Below are 22,592 nucleotides of genomic sequence, written 5' to 3' on the forward strand. Positions count from 1 at the left end.
GAAAACCCTCTCACATGCATAAATGAAAGATTGCACACAAAGAACTCACATCTTTTCAAGCTTCAATAGTAAATATTCTGCTACTATGTATTAAATACTGCATGGTTTGCCCAAGCTAAGATGAAACCACATCATAAATCAATAAGCATTTTGCATTTTCTTTCATTATCTACTCAAAGTCATGCCTACTGCACCTCTACACATTTCATTAAATCCAATGATACAGCAAACACTCCCAAAATAAACTTAGATTGTATTGCAGTTTCACTTAACAGTATATAAAGTGCTGTGTTGTGACAGGTATCAACTATTCATTAGATACTGAGTCAATTTTTCTTAAGCACTACTAACTGCTTGCTTTTCTTGAAGCTAGATCATTCTGAAAGTTTCCTGTTAGACCTATGAGTGCAAACATATGGTATCTGTCCTTCTCTGCCTGACTTATTTCACTTAGCATGACACCCTCAAGGTCCATCCACTTTCCTACAAATGGCCGTATGTCATTCTTTCTCATTGCCATGTAGTACTCCATTGTGTATATATACCACATCTTCTTGATCCACTCATCAGGTGATGGGCATTTATCAAGAAAGTAAAAAGATAACCCATAGAATGAGAGAAAATACTTGCAAGTCATGTATCTGATTAAGGACTTGAATTTAGAATATATAAAGAGCCCTCCTATCTCAATAATAAAAAGACCAATAACCCAATTAAAAAATGGACAAAAGACCTGAATAGACATTCCTCAAAAAAAGATATGCAAATGGCCAATAAGCACATGGATAGATGCTCAGTGTCTTTAGTCATCAAGGAAATAAAAATCAAAACCATGATGAGATAACACTTCACACCTATTAGGATAGCTAGACTTAAAAAGTAAGATAACAACTACTGGCATTGGCAAGGATGTGGAGAGACTGGAACCCCCATGTACATACTTCATGGTATAGTCCCTTGAAAAACAGTCTAGCAGTTCCTAAAAGATAAACAGAGTGCTCATATAATCAAGCAATTCTACTCCAGGGAATACACCAAAGAGAAATGAAAATTTGTACACGGATGCTTATAGCAGCATTATTTATAACAGCCAAAAGATAGAAAAAGAAACTTGAATGCCCAGCAACCAATGAATGCATAAAGGCAATACTGCATAACCACACTGAATATTATTTGCCCATAAAAACAAATGAAGTACTGGGGCACCTGATGGCTTAGTCGGGTAAGTGTGTGACTTCAACTCAGGTCATGATCTCATGGTTCCTTAGTTCAAGCCCCGCATCAGATTGTGTATTGACAGCTTAGAACCTGGACTCTGCTTCCGATTCTGTGTCTCCCTCTCTCTGCCCCTCCCCTGCTTGTGCTCTTTCTCTCTTTAAGAATAAATAAATATTTTAAAAATACAAATGAAGTACTATATGCCATAACACAGATGTACCTTGAAAACATAATACTATTAAGTCAAAAAAGCCAGTCTCAAAACACAACATATTTTATGATTCCATTTATATGAAATGTCCAAAATGGACAAACTATAGAAACTGAACATAGATTAGTGGTTTCTTAGGGCTGGTAAGGGAGGGAAATGGGGGAGGAGGGTGATAGGGAAAAAGGTAGCAAGTTGTTTTTGAGGTAATAAGGATGTAAAATTAGCTATGGTGACAGTGGTATATATCATTACATATATTAAAACTCACTGAATGTCAGGGCACCTGGGTGGTTCAGTTGTTTGAACATCCAACTCTTGATCCACACTGAGCTTGGAGCCTGCTTAAGATTCTCTCTCTCTCCCTCTGCCCCTCTCCCCTACTTGCACTCTCTCTAAAATTTAAAAAAAAAATTAAATTAAATTAATCCTTGTTAATTATAAGTGTACTGATTGAGCTTAAAAAAATAAAAACCAGTAAATTGCACTTTAAATAGGCGAATTATATGGTATGTGGATAAATCTCAAAAAAGATGTTTTTTTAAAAAAGAAATGAAGAAAAGTATACGATCAGGGTCAGAATTAAAAAGTCGTTAAACTTAGATAAAAAGTGTTGTGGACTAACTATATGATACCTCATACCATATAAGTATTGATGAAAAAAATTCTATCACTCAAAATTCATGTCTTTTCTTTATTTTAGGGGGAGAGAGGGAGGGAGAGCACAAGTGGTGGAGAGGGGCAGAGGGAGCTCAGCACTGAGCCCAATGATGGGCTCGATCCCCCAATCCTCAGATCATGACCTGGGCTAAAATGAGTCGGATGCTCGACCGACTCAGGTACTCATCAGGTTCCCCTAAACTCATGTCTTTTTAATATTAACTAATGTAGTAGAGAGGCAACTGTATAATAAATCAATACAATTTAAATCTTAAATACTTACAATTTTAATAAAAAACCTTTATGTTTAAGGTGTTTCCCTCTATTAACAGTGCTCTAGAATAAGCACCTTTAAAATTCAACATTTATTGTATGCTTAATGCCCACAAGAGTCTTATTTACCTTTATATAAACACCTGATATAGAGAAGAAAATAAATGAATGAATGGCCTCAAAGGCTGTCATTTTTCTATACTATGATTTAGTTAACTCATCTTCAAAATTAGAAGGCTGGACATATCTTCTCTAAAGCAGCACTGTTGAACAAAACTTTCTGCAATGATGGAAACGTCCTATATCTATGTGTCTTTTTAGCCCTGGAATGTGGCTAATGCAACAAAGGAATTAAATTTTTTTAAATTTTTTTTAATGTTTTATTTATTTTTGATACAGAGAGAGACAGAGCATGAGAGGCGGAGGGGCAGAGAGAGAAGGAGACACAGAACTGGAAGCAGGCTCCAGGCTCTGAGCTAGCTGTCAGCACAGAGCCTGACGCGGGGCTCGAACCCACGAACGTGAGATCTGACCTGAGCCGAAGTCGGAGGCTTAACCGACTGAGCCACCCAGGCACCCCATGGAATTAAATTTTTAATTTAATTTAAATTTTAACGGCCACATGAAGCTGGTGACTACCATATTGCATAGATCCAGTGAATGAATAATCCTGTGTGAAAAACACATTTTACAATGCATCCCAGTAATCACATACAGGTGGCAATGTACATAATACACATAAAACAGTACATAAAACAATACTTCCCTTAATATGTCTAAAGCACTGATATTTTCTTTCTTATTCTTCTGAATTTCATATTAAAAAAACAGGGCTGATCCAACCTATTAACATGTTTCATAACATTGCACGAAGATTCCTTTCAGCTCTAAAATATTATGCTATTTACTAATGATTGTCCTAAAAGTAGAAAAGCCTTATAACCATTTCTTCATCTCACTGTTCAATCTACATTTTTTAAAATTATGACAAGAATTGCATGCCTTTAAGAAGTAGAAAACAAAAGTAACATCTTTTTCTTGTTTTTCACATTTTGGAAATGGTAACCAAAGGGAATGGTAGGATGTACAGAAGACAGTGGAATAAGAAAGTTGTGGGGACAGTGTTCATGAAAAGAGAGAAAGCTAATTATTTCCATCACTTCCCCTGAAACTCCCAGTAACTTCTCCATCCACCTCATGCTCCCAGCCAAAGTCCTACATATTTTATCTTAACTTCATTAGGCTTATTATTAGAGGACTACAGAACAAGAATGGTTGCCAAGAGATCATGTGTTACAAACTTTCAACTATAAAGTGTTGTAAAACCTTTAATAAAATGATCTGTATTTGCTTCTCTAGCCTGATCTGATGCTTCTGTCCTGAACTCCTCAGAAGCCTAAACTATATGCAGTTCTAAAAAAGGTCCATGCTCTCTTTCCTGTGGGCTTTTGCACACACTTCCATCTTTAGCTAATTTCTCTTAATTTTTAAGGTCTTGGCTTAGATATCAGTTATTCAAGGCAGTTTTCCCACCTCAAAATTAGACTTGATGCCCTTCAATTATACTCTTTCAGTACTCTATACCCTTCCCATCATTGCACAACTGTATTATAATTGCCTGTTTACTTACCTTTTTCCCTTACTAGATTTTAAATTCCTCAAGGAGAGGGCCCCTATTTTATTGTTCACTGCTATAAAGGTGTTCAATAATCACTGGATAAACGAATGGATATAATTTCCCCAGCATCCCACATGCCTACTGTAGTTCCCTATTCTCTCTCCTTAAAATGTTCTCCTCAGTTCTATCACCAGCATGAGATCCTCTTTATAATCTGGTCCTTAATTATCCCTATTTCCTCTAGATGCTCACTGCCCTTATTGTTTATACTATTCACTTGATATTTAATCTACCTACATTGTTTAGATATTCTTGTAATGCATGGATACACTCTCCTTACCTAAACTGATCAATCTTGAAGGCATTTATGTATGTTTCTCTTAGTGCCCTCAGTATGTAGCATAGCGCTATGTACATTGTAGACATTAATTATCTGTTCACATGGAATCAACATTTACGAAGGTGCTTCTCAAACAAAACTAACAATGCTTCAGCGATACTGATGAACAAGTAGTGGCAATTAAACTTTTTGTCAATATATAGAAAATAAAAAGATATATATATACCAAAGTACAAGTATTTTTTTGAAACTGCTAAGAGAGAATTCTGGATACAAATTAAGAGGCACTATAACAAAAATTACATTCATTAATTAAAGATAAGTAGCCTATGGCTTCCAGAGCGAGCTATGTACACAGAAGAACACTATTTCCAGATAAAAGGCCAATCGTGTTTACATACGAATTTAGGGCGGTCTGTGTTTTGGAGAGAAAGATAGGTACGGTTTTGGGCCTATCAAGAGGTAACTGTCAGCAGAGAATCAACTGGTGCCAACTCAATTAGCCTCCTATTTACAGGTGGTTCTGCTGTCATTTTACAATGTTCCCCAAATGCCACTTCCAAGTGAGTAAAATCCCAACCATGGCCATTATTAGTTCCAAATTCCATTACTAACTCTGGAAAAGTAGCCAGTTTTCCTTGCATTTAGAAAGGTAACCACCCTGGGAATCCCGTCTACCCCATCTCTTAAACTCCAAAGGTGGCGGGGGGGGGGGGGGGGCGCATGTAAATCCTGTAAGAATAACTAGTGCTCCAGATGCCCTTTGCCCAGAACCTTCCGTCCCATTCCCCTGTGCTGTACCACAAAAGTTTTCTTCACCCTTTCCTCCAAATACTAACCCTAATTTCCTTCACTTACTAACGTTCCGAGTTAGCCCTTTCTTCTCGGCGTTCTCTCTGACCCGAGGACGTGAGGGCAAACTTTTCCACAGGTCTCTTTGTCCTTCACCCTACACTTCCCTGTGAATGGCATCTCACCTGGGAAATTCGAGCAGCTCCCGAGGCGCCGAGCTGACGTGATCTCCGTTGAGGACCTGCACCACGGACAGAAACTAGAGGCCGGATCAGAATCGCAACGTGCCGACGCTTTTCAAAAGCAGTCGCTGCGGCTGCCCAGCGTGAAGTGTGTATCACTAGCAGCGCCATCTTGAGCGAGGAAAGAGGAACCTAGAGCAGAGGATTGTGGGACGCTGGCGGACTCCACTCTTCTACCTTAATCGTCTCTCCCCTCCCCCTCGTATTTTCAGGGCCCGAGACCGGAAATAGCTGCTCTCCGAAGAGTCAGATACTTGAGCTTAACCGCTGTATTTCTAGGGGCCTTTGAACACAACTCGGAATAGTAGAATAGTTTTACACAACTCGGAATAGTAGAATAACGTTTTTCTCTCTTTTCTTAGATATGCCACATAAAATACAGGATGCTCAATTAAATTTGAACTTGGGATAAACGAGTTTGTTTTTAGTATGTCTCAAATACCGCATCTGCTAAATCTGCCAACCTCTATCTTGTCCAGTCATTCCACTTCTCGGTTACAGCCTCCAACTCAGTGCAACGCTTTACTCCGCTTTCCCTCTGCGTATTTTTATCTTTACTCTCCTGGGCACTAACGCTTAGGGTAGATTAAACTACAGATACTAATTTCCCCAGGGTGGAGACTTAATGTACCTTGAGATTCTCTGGGTTTCGGGTTTATTTTTCGCGCAATTCTTGGGGCAGTTTTCCTTTGGTCTTTTGCTCTTGGGACACACACACACACACACACACACACACACACACACACACGCACCTTTACTCTGCTAATTTGCATTGCTTCCTAGCTTTTCCATTTGGTTTCTGCAGCATCCCTAATGATTGAAAAACAACTAGATTGGCTAACGGATGATAAAGTGAAAATGTATGGAGAAAAAGTCCATGTTTAAAGACAGGTTTATATTCTTTTTTCCTCACCATCTTCAAACAAAATGATATTGAAATAAATATGTCACAGTTTTCTGGAAAATTGCATTTTCAAGTGTCAGCGTTGCCTAAAACCCTGTAGACAGTGAAGCAGTTGCAATTTTATATTCATCACTGTGTTCTCAAAGTTTTTACACAAGACAGCTAAACAATTATGAACTCCTTATACAGAGGCACGATGAACTAACCAGAGAGTCTGATGAAGACAAAAGAAATGCATGGCCCGTGCAGTTACTTTGTTTCAAGATTCATGCTACACTCAGGTTTCCAGAGAAAAGGATGCTTGCAGAGTTATTTAAAGAATAAATTTTCCAACTGAAGAGGCTAAATGGAGTTCCATGTAAAAGAAATGGCATGTTTCAAAGTAAGAAGGTATAAGAAAACATGTCCATGTTCAAGATTCTAGGGATCATATAGCAGAGTAGTAGGAGTAGAGCTTGGATAAGCGGAAGCCTGATGGGGAAGGACCTCATATTTCATTCTAAGAAGTTAATGCTTGATACTATACCCAGTGGAGGGTTTTAATCAGAAGAGTAACATGATCAGATATGTATGTATATTATACCACTCTGGCTTAAATGGAAAGGTTGGACTGATGGGAGTTCAGATTGGAGTCAAGAAGTTAATGCAATAGTTAAGTTATAAAATAAAGGCCTGAACATGGCAGTAACAGTAGCAGTAGATCAATTCTGGAGATATTATGAGATAGCATTGACAGGACTTACTAATTGTATGTTTCTGGCTTATTATTGTCTTATTAACAGATTAGTAGTGGTCTCTTATTTTAATGCCTATGTCATCATCAGTAAGTATTTATTCAGCATAGAATCTGGGTCAGAGAGCCACACTCTACACTAGAGGAACTCTACACTCTTCCAGCGGTTTCTATTAAGGCTGAATATTGCCACTGAATCTTTCTACCCAGGTAAAGCATTGTCCAATAATGCTCTAATTTTTAAAAAAATATATAGGAATCTAGGGGCGCCTGGGTGGCTTAGTTGATTAAGCGTCCAACTTCAGCTCAGGTCATGATCTCCAGTTCATGGTTCGAGCCCCATATCAGGCTCTGTGCTGACCCCTTAGAGCCTGGAACCTGCTTCAGATTCTGTCTCCCTCTTTCTCTGCCCCTCCCCCACTCACACTCTGTCTCTCTGTCTCTTTAAAATAAATAAACATTAAAGCATTTTTAATATAGGAATCTATGTACCATATATTTTGTGAGAAATTGTTAGATATCATGTGACAAAATAATATTTTTATACTTTCAGAAACACACATTATTTTACTGGATCTTAATAATAGCTTTGGGGAGTATTCCTTGTTCCTAGTAGATAAAGACAACCAGGGCCCTGTGGTTTTAGAGTTAGAACTAGAACAGAGGTAGTCTAGCTGCTATTCCATTGCTTACACTAAAGATGTTGCCTATACTCAAAGACAAGATTTAATTAAAAGTCTCTAGAATCCATATACAATCAAAAGATTTTCAATTAGGTAAGACCTCAGAATTCTAAAACACCTGACCCTATAGATGATTTCTCAGGATTCTTGAGAAGTTTCATTAGAATCATCTAAAGGCATTATGGCATGGAAGAGTAGATATGCAGTCTTTGAATGGAGCCAACTTAATTTTTACTGAAGTAGTGTTTGCTCATTGTAAGTCATCTCTTCTGATTAAGAAATGTCAATCACAAGACAGGTGTGCCTGGGTGGCTCAGTCGGTTAAACATCCGACTTTGGCTCAGGTCATGATCTCATGGTTCCTGGGTTCGAGCCCCACATTGGGCTCTGAATCACATTGGAATATCCAAGTAGTTACTCTGTTATAAGCTAAAGTGGGTCAAACATGAGCCAAAAGAGTCAAAGAAAATTTCCAGTGCACCTAAAAGTAGAACATAAAGCATAGTGAGAGTTGTGCACTAGCAGAGAACTGCAGCAACAGACAGACCAACTTGGCCTGCAGCAACCTGACACATAAGTGTCTGAAATAATTAAAGAGGCATAGCACACAATAAAAGCCACTACATATAGCTGTAGTGTTGTGTAGTGTAGTGAGCTGTATAGATTCAGATCACATGATAGCACTTTATTTATGCAATAATTATATGTGTATAGTATTTTGCAATTTACAAAGTGCTTTTTAATACCTTGCCTTATTTCATCCTCACATCGACCCTGGAGAATAGATATTATTCATAAATATTCACATATTTATGAGGAAACAGGTTGTGGCTGGGCAGAGGTCACAGAGCTAATGGGATGAAGACCAAACCTAGGTTTTAGGGCTCAAATACAGTAATATTTCCACTTAATTACACCTGAAATGTGGAAGAAACACTAACTACTTTAGGAAGGCCACAGTGGCCTTTTCTGTTTCTAGAAAATGCCAGAACCTATTCCCACCTGAGTGCCTTTGCACTTACTTTTTCTCTACTTGGAATATCATTCATGGAGACTTTTTAATGACCCAAATGTCACTATTTAGAGAAGTTTTTCAAGCCTAACTTATCTAAAGAAGTTACTTACTGTCCCTGCAACTCTCTATCACATTGCCTTGTTTTAATTCCCTTAAAATCTTGCTACTCAAATGGTGGTCCATGGACCACCAGCATTGACATCACTTGGGAGCTTATAAGAAATGCAGAATCTCAAGCCCCACTCCTGACCTAATGATTTAGTATCTGCATTTCAATAAGAATTCCCTAGGTTATTCATATGCACGTTAAAATTTGAGAAGCACTTTTAGAGCACATATAACTCTCTGAAACTAACTTTTCTATTTTTTTAATTATTTTTTAAATGTTTATTTATTTTTGAGAGAGAGAGAGAGAAACAGAGCATGTGCAAGGGAAGGTCAGAGAGAGGGAGACCCAGAATCAGAAGCAGGCTCCAGGCTCTGAGCTGTCAGCACAAAGCGGGATGTGGCGCTCAAACTCACAGACTGAGAGATCATGACCTGAGCCAAAGTTGGACACTCAACCAACTGAACCACTCAGGTGCCCCAAACTTGTCTTTTTTTTTTTTTAACAAAAAGAAATATTTCATCATTACTAAAAATGAGAAAGAAAAGACAATGGACACCCATGTACCTGCAACCCAGCTTAGTCATACCATAACATTTTATTATATTTGCTTTAGATCTTATAAATAATAATTTAGCAAAGACTCCTGTGTTACCTCTCTCTAATCTTAGACTCTATGTCCTTGTAGATGTATTCCTGTTTTTTTCTTTTTGTTTTGGTGGAGTTTAGAAAGAAGAGGGGACAAATAAACTTAATCCACTGCAATATTCCAAATGTCCTACATATTTTATGAGGTTAGTATAAACTTACCACTAAATTAGAGTGCCTGGGTGGCTCAGTCGGTTAAGCGTCCGACTTCAGCTCAAGTCATGATCTCATGGTTTGTGGGTTCGAGGCCTGCATCAGGTTCTGTGCTGATAGCTCAGAGCCTGGAACCTGCTTCAGTTTCTTTTTTTTTAAATAAAATAAACTTAACACCAAACATGGACCAGGATTATATAAGAAAATTACATGTCAATCTTACTTATGAACATAAATGAAAAACCAGAAAAATAAAATAGTGAATTCAATCCAGAATTGATGTATAAAAAAAACACCAAAAACAAGAAGGCTTTATCTCAGAAATGCAAAGATGGCTGAACATATATACATATACTAACACATATTCCTTAGCTGCTGGGAGTAATTTACCTATATGTCCGTTATATCAAGGTTGTTAATTGTCTGTATGATAGACAAATTTTTAAGAGAAAATATATAGAAGGCGCATATAATTCAGAAAATGTATTCAATAAAATTCAACACTCATTCAAGAGTTTAGGTTAGTTTAGTTTATACTGTTTATTCTTAATATTGTTTAAGTGTCTTTTCACATTTTTCTCAACATTGCACTAACCCTATTTTATTATTAATTTTATTCATTTTTATTATATGTAATATCAGTTCTATAAATTTTTACAAGTATTATACTTTCTTATTACATATTAACAGCATTGCTCAAATGTTTATTGTTTAAATTCCAGAGTTTGACTAGCACACATACGGTCAGGCATCTTTGCAGCTATCTCATATTTCCTAAGTCTAAAAAATCCTAATTATTTGTTAGAACTATTGCCCACTTTTTAATATTTGAAAATTATTTAATGTACTGTGTCAAAAGTATTATTACTTAATGGGCAACAGAGTTAATCCCTTTGATTGAAGTATTTTGTATTTGTGTGGCGCCTTGGTGGCTCAGTCAGTTAAGCATCAGACCTCCCTTTAGGTTATAATCTCACAGTTCGTGAGTTCAGGCCCTGCTTCGGGCTCTGTAATGACAGCTCAGAGCCTGGAGCCTGCTTCAGATTCTATGTCTCCCTCTCTCTCTGCCACTCCCTCACCTATTCTCTCTCTCTCTCTCTCTCTCTCTCTCTCTCTCTCTCTCTCTCTCTCTCTCTCCCTCTCTCAAAAATAAATGAAAATTAAAAAAAATTTTAAATAACTAGTTGTCAAAGTATATATTGGCAATACTTTTAAAGAATAAAATAAAATAAGGCCTTTACTATTATGGTATTACTGTCAATTTCCCCCCATTACATCTGTTAATATTTGCTTTCTGTATTTAGGTGCTCCTATATTGTGTGCATAAACATTTACAAATGTTGCATCTTTTTGTTAGATTGCTCTCTTTATCATTATGAATTGGTCTTCTGTTTCTCTTATTACAGACTTTGTTTTTTGTCTATTTTGCCTGATACAGGTATTGCTACTCTGGCTTTTTTTTTTTTGTCTGAAATATCTCTCTGCATCTCTTCACTTTCAGTCTCTGTGTATTTTTACTGAGTCTTTTGTAAGCAAATTTAGAAGGGCATTTTTTACGCATACAGTAACCCTATATATTTTGATTAGAACATTTAGTCCAATGGAGCTCCTTGGTGTTTCAGTCAGTTAGGTTAAAGCATCCGACTCTCAGTTGTGGCTCACAAATCATAAGTTCAAGCCCTACGTAGGACTCTGTGCTGATGGTATGGAGCCTGCTTTGGATTCTCTGTCTCCCTCTCTCTCTGCCCCTCCCATGCTTATGCTCTCTCTCTGTCTCTCTCTGTCTCTCAAAAATAAATAAACATTAAAAAAGTTAAAAAAAATTCAGAGTATATATTGGCAACACTTTAAAAAATAAAATAAAATAAAATATTTCATATGTGTTGAAACATTCTTTGAGATTAGTTTATTTTAGTTGTTTCATATGTAAAGCCTAAGTTCAATATAGGTTTATCAGGTCAAGTTTGTTCATTGTATTATTAAAACTTTTGAACTTAATAAATTTCATCTGCTTTATCTAACAATAATCAAAGGATTGGTTGACATTTTTCACTATGGCCAAACAATTTCCTTGTTTATTTCATGATTCTTTCAGATTTGCTTCTTTGGTTATTTTAAATAGCCATACCCAAACCCCAAGAAGGACCATGACCTTCACCCCCAGATGTTTTTCTTCAGCTTCTCCATGAACTATGAGTGGTTCCACCACAGAAACATTTCTCAAGGTTCGGGATATGTGCTTCACCATTGTGCCTCTTTTGCAATAAAATAATTGGGATTGTTGCTGAATGCTAAATAGTCCACTATTAAAGAGTTCCCCAAACCCACTTGGTTTTCTTTATGACTCTCGTATTTATTAGCTTCAAATTCAATTTGAGCTAAAGCCTCTTAGTATGTTTCTTGTGTTCACTCTGCCCCACACAATATATCACATATTTCAGTGGCTTTCTTTTAGAATTTAAGGAAAAAATGGCAAAAACTGGTCTTAGATATCCTGCAATGTCTGATAAGTCTTTTCCCCCTCCAGATCCAGGTAGGCCACTAGGTGTGGAGCCACAGTTTTTACTTCTGACTTTCTTGATCATCACTCATGTGTTTCCACTTCATTAAACTCTTCTTACAACCCTGTGCCTAGTTAATTCTAGGGCAATTTTAATTAAATGCTTTAAGGTTACATATTTATATAAGCTTTTCATTGGGTACAAAGTATTAGAGGCCCTATTTCTTAACGAAGATTTTCTTTTAGTTCCAATATAATTAAAGTACAGTGTCATATTTGTTCAAGTGTACAATATAGTGATTCAACACTTTCATACAAGACCATTCCTTAATCCCCATCCCCTATTTAACCCATTCTCCCACCCACATCCCCTCTGGTAACCACCAGTTTGCTCTCTATAGTTAAGAGTCTGTTTCTTTGTGTGTCTTTCTCATTTTTTTCCTTTGCTCATTTGTTTTGTTTCTTAAAATCCACATATAAGTGACATAATATGGTATTTGTCTTTCTCTGACTTCCTTTGCTTAGTATTATACACTCTAGCTCCATCCATGTTGTTGCAAATGGCAAGATTTCATTATGTTTATGGCTGAGTAATATTCAATTGAATATATATGCCACCTCTGTATCCATTCATCAGTCAATGGACATTTGGGCAGCATCCATAATTTGACTCTTGAAACTCTTAGTTAACTAAGAATAGAAATAATCTTCTCTAAACTGATAAAGGGTATCTCTCTCACCATAAAAAAAATCTATCAAATGTTTTACTTAATGATGACACGTTAGTAGTGTTCTCCTTAAAGATGAGAATATGTCAATGATGCCCACTTACCCAACTACAATTTAACATTGTATTGGATGAAAGTAATGGTCAATATAAGGAGATAAGAAATAAAAACAAAAAGAATAAGAAATGAAAGAGAAAAAAATATTAGTAATTTGTAGATTACATAATTTTCCAGATAAAAAAGATCTATATATAAACTTATAAAAACAATAAGTTATATAAGGTCATTAAGTAGAAGGTCAACTCAAATTAATTAGTACCTTGTAGAGGATATACTTTTTTTTTAACATGTCAAGATTTTCTACACTTTCACTACTTGTGTGCTTTGTTATAACAGTATTAAAATGTCCCATTATAAATGCGGATTTGTCTATCTCTTCTCGTAACTTGTTCAACTATTGTTTTATATATTAAGCTGATATTATGAGGTGCATACAGGTTCATGATTGTTATACTTTCTTGGTGGCTGATAAAAGATTAAATAATTTCCTTGTTATTTATATTAATTTTCACCATGAATTCTCTTTTATCTGATACTAATATCGCCATATCTTTGCCTAGTATATCTTTTCCTACCCCCTTATTGTTAACCTTTTTGTGTCATTCTGTTTCAAGTGTCTCTTATGGAAGCAACGTACACCTGTACTTTGTTTTGATATCCAATCTGACAGCCTCTTTTAATATATATCTATGATTTATTTATATTTGCATATTGATTATAAATATATTTGGGCTTGTTCCTATCATATTCTTTTGTATTTCATGTTTGCCATAATTTTTATTTACTTATTTTTCTTTTCTTTTCTGCCTTCAGGGAAATTGATTGAGCTTTGCCCCCTACTGGTTTGAAAGTTATGGATGTTATTTTCATTCTTTCAGTGATCACACTTAAAATTTTAAAGACACATATTACTATACATTTTTCTAATAGTCTAAAGTTAATATTTCTAGCCTTCTCCCCAAACTGACCAGAATCTTAGAACTCTCAACTTTCCCTCTCTATATTCCATGTTATAGTAGTTTAGATTTTCATTCTATAAACTTTCTCAAGTTAATTGTTATTATGATATTATTACAGACAATATTTACTTGAAATTTTCAGCAATATTTACTGATTTCTTTTGTTAATGTTTATTTGTTTTTGAGAGAGACAGACAGAGTGAGGGTGGGGGAGAGGCAGAGAGAGAAGGAGACACAGAATCCAAAACAGGCTCCAGACTCTGAGCTGTCAGCACAGCACATTTATTTTTTTCTAAGGAGTGAACTGGGTACTTTAACTCATTTCATCTAATTTTATACTCTGAGAAGCCCATATAGAGTAGATTCTAATAGAACCCTCACTTTTCAAATGAGAAAAAGGAAGTTTAGTCATTTCCCGAGGACACGGAGTTTCTAAGTGGTAAAAATGATATCCAAATCCAGAAGGTCTGACTCATGAATCTATGCTCCTCATTACTATACCATACAGTGTTTTAATTATACTTGTTGTTTTAAAATTTTTCTTGGAGCGCCTAGGTGGCTTAGTCAGTTATGCATCCTACTCTTCATTTCAGCTCAGGTCATGATCTCACAGTTCATGAGATCAAGCCCTTCATTGGGCTCTTCGCTGATAGCATAGAACCTACTTAAGATTCTCTCTCTCCTTCTCTCTCTGCTCCTCCCCTGCTTGCAAGTTCACTCTCTCTCAAAATAAGTAAACATTAAAAAAAATTTTTTCTTACTTCATGTAAAGTTTCAGTAGTTTTTTTTCTTCAAATTTTTTATTTAAATTCCAGTTAGCTAACATAGTACTATATTAGTTTCAGGTGTAGAATTTAGTGATTCATCACTTACATACAACACCCAGTGCTCATCAAAAATGCCCTCTTTAATTCTGATCACTTATTGAACCCATCCCCCCCCACCTCCCTTCAGTAAGCATCAGCTTGTTTTCTATGGTTAAGAGTATATTTCCTAAGTCTTAGTCTCAGCAATTGGACAACACAAAGGAATAAAAGGCATCCAAATAGGCCAGGAAAAAGTCAATCTTTCACTCTTTGCAGATGACATGATACTTTATATGGAAAGCCCAAATATTTCACCAGGAAACTGGTAGAACTGATCCATGAATTCATCAAAGTCACAGGACATAAAATAAATGCACAGAAATCAATTGCATTCCTGTACACCAATAGAGGAAGCAACAGAAAGAGGAATCAAGGAATTGATTCCATTTACAACTGCACAAAAAACCATGAAATACCTAGAAATAAAATTAACCAAAGAGCTAAAAAATCTGTATACTGAAAACTATGGAAACTTATGAAAGAAATTGAAGAAGTCACAAAAAAATGAAAAAATATTCCATGCTCCTGTATAGGAAGAACAAATATTGTTAAAATGTCAGTGCTACACAAAGCAATCTAATATTTAATGCAATCCTTTAATAACGATCCCTTTAATAACACCAGTATTCTTCACAGAGCTAGGACAAATAGTCTTAAATTTTGTATGGAACCACAAAAGACCCCTTTTGGGCAAAGCAATCTTGAAAAAGAAAACTAAAGATGGAGGCATCACAATCACGGACTTCAAGACATATTACAAAGCTGTAATCATCAAGATAGTATGGTACTGGCACAGAAACAGACACTCAGATCAATAGAACAGAATAGAGAGCACAGGAATGGATTCACAAACATATGGCCAATACATCTTTGACAAAGTAGAAAAGAATATTCAATGGAATAAAGACAGTCTGTTCAGCAAGTGGTGTAGGGAAAACTGGACAGCAACATACAGAAAATGAATTTAGACCATTTTCCTACATCATACCCCAAAATAAACTCAAAATGAATGAAAGACCTAAATTTAAGACAGGACGCCATCAAAATCCTCGAGGAAAAAGCAAGCAAAAACCTATTTTACATCAGCCGTAGTAACTCCTTATTCAACACATCTCCAAATGCAAGGGGAAGAAAAGCAAAAATGAATTATTGAGACCTCATCAAAATAAGAACTTCTACACAACAAAGGAAACAATCAGCAAACCTAAAAGGCAACCAATGGAATCAGAGAAGATATTTGCAAATGACATATGAGATAAAGGGCTGGTATCCAAAATTTATAAAGAACTTATCAAACTCAACACCCAGAAAACAAACAATCCAGTAAAGAAATGGGCAAAAGACATGAATAGACATTTCTCCAAAGAAGACATCCAGATGGCCAACCGACACATGAAAAAATGCTCAACATCATTCATTATCAGGGAAATACAAATCAAAACCACAATGTGATACTACCACACACCTGTTAGAATGGCTAACATTAACAACCCAGGCAACAAGAGAGATTCACAAGGATGTGGAGAAAGAGGATCTCTTCTGCAATGCTGTTAGGAATGCAAACTTGTGCAGGCACTCTGGAAAACAGTTTGGAATTTCCTTAAAAAAATTAAAACTAGAACTACTCTTGGACCTAGCAATTGCACTACTAGGTATCTACCCAAATGATACAGGTGTTCTGTTTTGAAGGGGCATATACACCCCAATGTTTATAGCAGCACTATTGCCAATAGCCAAACTATGGAGAGATCCCAGCTGTCCATCGACGGATGAATGGATAAAGAAGATGTAATATATATATATATATTTACACACACACACACACACACACACACACACACACACACACAGACTCTGTAATCAAAAAGAATGAAATCTTGAAACGAGGGGCAAGATGGCAGAGAAGTACGGAGCTTTGTAATTTTCATCTGCCCACATCTATCAAACTTAGAAGAACTGAAGCCACAATACTCTGATCTACAAGAGTAAGAGGAAAACACACAGAGTCCAAAAAGAAGACAGCCACATAGGTGCCTGAGGCTACCTCAAGAAACAAGCCAAAGTATGCATGGTGGAGAGTCCCAAATATCACTGAGTAAAGAAATAAAATAACCAAAGGCACAACAAGAGAAACCGAGAGACACTAATAAAAAAAACACTTCCTTAACGGGCAGGCCCTGGACAGTCAATGAGCCTCCTTTAACAGAGCAATACTAATAGGTGCAGAGTGCATAATGAGCATTTAAAACTGACAAGAGACAGAAAGCTAACCAAAATGATGAAACGGAAGAACTCTTCTCTAAAGAAATTCCAAGAAGTCACAGCCACAGAACAGCTCAAAACAGATAGAAGCAACATAAAGGAGCAAGGATTTAGAATAATTGCCATAAAATTAATCACCAGGCTTGAAAAAAGCATAGAAGTCATTGGATAAGCTATTGATACAAAGACTAGGGACCTTCAAAATAGCTGTGATGAGTTAAAAGCTGCTATAAATGAAGTGCATAATAAAAAGAAGAGGGCCACTACACGGATTGAAAAGGAGAGAGGAGAATAGGTGACTTAGAAGACACAGTTATAGCAAAAGAGGAGGCAAAGGAAAAGAGAGAGAAACTGATTCAGGAGCACAAAAGGAGAATTTGAGACCTGAGTGATATAATCAAATGGAACAATATCCGTATCATTGGAGTTCCTGAAGAAGAACAATGAGATAAAGTTCCTGAAGGGGTGCTTGATCAAATTATAACCAAGAACTTCCCAAATCTGGGGAAGGAAATAGATATTGAAATCCTAGATGCACAGAGAACTCGCCTCAGATGTAATGTAAATTGACCTTCAGCATGACATATCATAGTGAAACTGACAAAATATAAAGATAAAGAGAGAATTCTGAAAGCAGCTAGGGATAAAAGGGCCCTAATATACAAAAGGAAACCTATCAGAATGGTTAAGACCTATATATGGAAGCTTGGCAGGCCAGAAAGGAATGGCAGGAAATCTTCAATGTGATGAAGAGGAAAAAACACGCAGCCAAGAATCCTTTATCCAGCAAGCCTGTCATTCAAAATAGGAGGAGAGATAAAGGTTTTCCCAAATAAACAAAAATTGAGAGAATTCATCGGCACCAAACCAGCCCTACAAGAAATCCTAAGAGGGACTCTATGAGGGAAATGTGGCAAGGAATACAAGGTACCAGAGACAACACTACAAGCATGAACCCTACAGAGAACACAATGAATCTAAACCCATATTTTTCAATAATAACACTGAATGTAAATGGACAGAATGCTTTGATCAAATGACACAGGGTAGCAGAATGGATAAAAAAACAAAATCCATCTATGTGCTGTCTACAAGAGACTTATTTTAGAACGGAAAACACCCTCAGATTGAAAGTAAGGGGATGGAGAAATATCTATCATACAACTGCAAGTCAAAAGAAGCTGGAGTAGCCATACTTATATCAAACAAACTGGACTTTAAAGTAAAGGCAGTAACAAGAGATGAAGAAGGACTTTATATAATAATTACAGGGTCTCTCCATCAGGAAGAACTAACAATTATACCCATCTATGCTCCGAATTTGGGAACACCCAAATACATAATACAGTTAATCATAAACAAAAACAATCGTATTGATAAGAATGTACTAATTGTAGGGGATTTTAATACTCCATTTACAGCAATGGATAGATCAACCAGACAGAAAGTCACTAAAGAAACAATGGACCGGAATGACACACTGGAACAGATGGATTTGACAGATATATTTAGAAGTCTCCATCCTGAGGCTACGGAATTCACTTTCTTCTCAACTGCACATGGCACATTCTCCAAGAGAGATCACATACTGGGTCATAAAGCAGCCCTCTATAAATATAAACGAATTGAGATCATATGATGCACACTTTCAGATCACAATGCTATGAAACTTGAAATCAATCACAATAAAAAGTCTGGAAATCCTCCAAAAACATGGAGGTTTAAAACCACCCTACTAAAGAATGATTGGGCCAATCAGGCAATTAGAGAAGAAACATAAAAATATATGGCAACAAGAAGATGTGGTATATATTCACGATGGAGTACTACATGGCAATGAGAGGGAATGACATATGGCCCTTTGTAGGAAAGTGGATGGACCTTGAGGGTGTCATGCTGAGTGAAGTAAGCCAGGCAGAGAAGGACAGAAACCATATGTTTGCCCTCATAGGTCTAGCAGGAAAACAAGAGAGACCTCATGGAGAACCAAGGGGAGCGGAGGAGGGAGAGAGAGTTGGGAAGAGAGAGGGATGCAGAACTTGAGAGACTATTGAATGCTGAGAATGAACTGAGGGTTGAGGGGGAAGGGGGAGGGGGGAAAAGAGTGGGTGGTGATGGTGGAGGGCACTTAAGGGGAAGAGCACTGGGTGTTGTATGGAAAACAATTTGACAATAAAATATTATGGAAAAAATATATATGGCAACAAATGAAAACGAAAATACAACAACCCAAACTCTCTGGGATGCGGCAAACACAGTCTTAAGAAGAAAGTAAATTGCAATCCAGGCACTGTGTGTGTGTGTGTGTGTGTGTGTGTGTGTGTGTGTGTCTGTGTGTGGTCACATTTTTAAAAATCCATTTATCAATCAACAACCATAGACTGTTTCCATATCATGGCTACTATGAATAATGCTGCAACGAACTTGGGAGGGTTATCTATTTCGGATCCTGATTTTAATTCTTTAAAAATATTTTTAATGTTTTATTTTTGACAGAGAGACACACACAGAGTGCAGAGGGGGGAGGGTCAGAGAGAGGGAGACACAGAATCAGAAACAGGTTCCAGGCTCGTAGCTGTCAGCACAGAGCCCGACACGTGGGTCGAACCCACGAACTGTGAGATCATAACCTGAGCTGAAGTTGGTGGCTTAGCTGACTGAGCCTCCCAGGCGCCCCATAATTCTTTTAAATATATACACAGGAGTGGGGTAGCTGAATCATATCGTAGTTCTATTTTGAATTTATTCAGGAACGTCCATTCTGTTTTTCTCTTTTAATTTTTTAATGTTTTTTTAAATTTATTTTTGAGAGACAGAGACAGCGTGAGCAGGGGAAGAAGGTCAGAGAGAGAGGGAGATGCAGAATCTGAAGCAGGCTCTAGGCTCTGAGCTAGCTGTCAGCACAGAGCCCAACGTGGGGCTCGAACCCACAGACCGTGAGATCATGACCTGAGCTGAAGCCAGACGCTCAACCAACTGAGCCACCCAGAGCCCCCATACTGTTTTTCTTAGCAGCTGCAGCATTGTTCATTCCCACCTACAGTGTGCAACAGTTCCACTTTCTTCACATCCTCAGCAACACTTGTCATTTTAAAATTTATAATAGCCATACTGGCAGGTGAGATAAGGTGTCTTCTTGTGGTTTTAATTTGTAGTTCCTGATGATTAGTGCTAATGAGCACTTTTTCATATATCTGTTGAACATTTCTAGTCATTTTTGGAGAAATGTCTACTCAAGTTCGTGGCCTATTTTTAACTTTCCTTTTACCCCCATTTAAAAAATATAATGTTAAATCGAATTAGATGTTGTTGTTGTTATTGAGTTGCATGAATTCCTTATATATTTTGTAGATTGAAGCCTTATCAGATATATGATTTGTAAGTGTTTTCTCCCATTTCATACATTGTCTTCACTTTGTTGATTGTTCCTTTTGTTGTGCTGAAGATTTTTAATTTGAGGTAGTCTGACTCATTTGTTTTTGCTTTTGTTCCTGTACTTCTGATGTCATGTCCATGAAATAACTGTCAAAACCTATGTCATGAAGATTTTCCCGTGTTTTCTTCTAAGAGTTTTATAGTTTCAGGTCTGACATTTAAACTTTTAATCCAGTTTGAGTTGACTTTTGTGTATGATGTAAGATAAGTTGCCAATTTCATTCTGCTACATGTGGATATCTAGTTTTCCCAACACCATTTTTTGAAGAGACTATCCTTTCCCATTGTGTCCTCTTTGCATCCTTGTCAAATATTTGCTGACATAGAAGTGTGGGTTTATTTCTGTGCTCTCTATTCTGTTCCAGTGGACTATATGTTTGTCTTTATGCCAGTACCATGGTCTTTGGAATACTGCAGCTTCATAATATATTTTGCAGCATTTTGAGTGTTTTGTTTTGTTTTTTAAAAAAACCTTAGTTTAAAAAAAAATTCCAGTTAACATATAGCATTAGAGTTTCAGGTGTACATTTTAGTGATTCAGCACTTATATAAAACATCTAGTGCTCATCACAAGTGTACTCCTTAATCCACATTACCTGTTAAACCCAACCCCCACCACTCATCTCCCCTCTGGTAACCATCAGTTTTTTCTCTATAGTTAAAAGTCTGTTTCATAGTTAACCTTTCTCTTTTTCACCCCATGATCATTTCTTTTGTTTCTTAAATTCTACATATTAGCAAAGTCATGTGTTATTTCTCTTTCTCTGACTTATTTTGCTTAGCATAATACTCTCTAGCTTCATCCACATCATTGCAAATGACAAGATTTCATTCTTTTTTGTGGCTGAGTAATATTCCATATATATATATATATATATATATATATATATATATATATATATATCACTTCTTTATCCATTAATCAGCTGATGGACATTTGTGCTCTTTCCACTATTTGGCTATTGTTGATAATGCTACTATAAACATTGACTGCATGTATTCCTTTGGTTAGTGTTTTTGTATCCTATGGATAAATACCCAGCAGTACAATTGCTAGATCTTAGGGTAGTTCTATTTTTAACTTTTTGTGTAACCTCCATACTGTTTCCCATAGTGGTGGCACCAGTTTGCATTCTGACCAGCAGTGCAAGAGTGTTCCTCTTTCTCCATATCCTTGCCAACACCTATTGTTTCTTGTGTTTTATATTTTAGTCATTTTGACTGATGTAAGATGATTTTCTCATTGTAGTTTTGATTTGTATTTGATAAGTGATGTTGAGCATCTTTTCATGTGTCTTCTGGCCATCAGTATGTCCTTTGGAAAGTTGTCTATTCATGATTTCTGCCCACCACTTAACTAGATTTTTTGATTTTTTGGATATTGAGTTTTATAAATTCTTTGTATATTTTGGATACTAATACTTTATCAAATATGTCGTTTGTAAATATCTTCTCCCACTTCATAGGTTGCCTTTTAGTTTTGTTGACTGTTTCCTTCTTTGTGCATAACTGTTTTAATTTGGTGAAGTCCCAATATCTTTGACAAACCAGGAAAGAATGTCCAATGGAAAAAATAAAGTCTCTTCAGCAAATGGTGTTGGGAAACTGGACAGAAATATACAAAAGAATGAAAATTGGACCACTTTCTTACACCACACACAAAAATAAATTCAAAATCAATTAAAGAGCTAAATGTGAGACAGGTTAAAATCCTAGAGGAGATCACAGGCAGTAACCTCTTTGACAATGGCTGTAGCAACTTCTTACTCGTATATCTCCTGAGGCAAGGGAAACAAAACCAAAAATAAGCTTTTGGAGCTTCATCAAAATAAAAAGCTTCTACACAGTAAAGTTTCATAATATATTCTGAAATCAGAGAATACGATGCCTCTAGCTTTTCTACTTTGGGATTGGTTTGGCTCTTCATGGTCTTTTGTGGTCCCATATAAATTATGGAACTAGTTCTTGTATTTCTCCAAAAATATTCTTTGCAATTTTGACAGAGATGCATTGAATTTTATTTATGTATTTATTTATTTTTGAGAGAGAGAGGGTGCAAGTGAGCTAGGGGAGAGAGAGAGAGAGGAAGAGAGAGAGAGAGAGAAGCAGAGTTCACCCAAAGTGGGGCTTGTGCAAACCCAAAGTGGGGCTCAAGTTTACCTGAAGCAGAGCTCATGCTCATCTGAAGT

The 22,592-nt window shown here is 36.6% G+C and overlaps 1 protein-coding gene across 2 annotated transcripts in view; it reads right to left on the reverse strand.

The window, feature by feature from the left end:
- The window catches only part of ABCB7 (ATP binding cassette subfamily B member 7), a 167,263-nt gene extending 161,796 nt beyond the window's left edge, over positions 1-5,467 (reverse strand). For both annotated transcript variants that reach the window (XM_029929812.1, XM_029929814.1), the window contains exon 1: positions 5,295-5,467. In XM_029929812.1, the coding sequence (XP_029785672.1) occupies positions 5,295-5,462 (168 nt within the window). In that variant the 5' untranslated portion in view covers positions 5,463-5,467. The remainder of the gene's footprint in view (positions 1-5,294) is intronic.
- Between the last annotated feature and the right edge of the window lie 17,125 nt (positions 5,468-22,592).

Source organism: Suricata suricatta, chromosome X (assembly GCF_006229205.1).
Source record: "Suricata suricatta isolate VVHF042 chromosome X, meerkat_22Aug2017_6uvM2_HiC, whole genome shotgun sequence".
Taxonomy (NCBI): Eukaryota; Metazoa; Chordata; class Mammalia; order Carnivora; family Herpestidae; genus Suricata; species Suricata suricatta.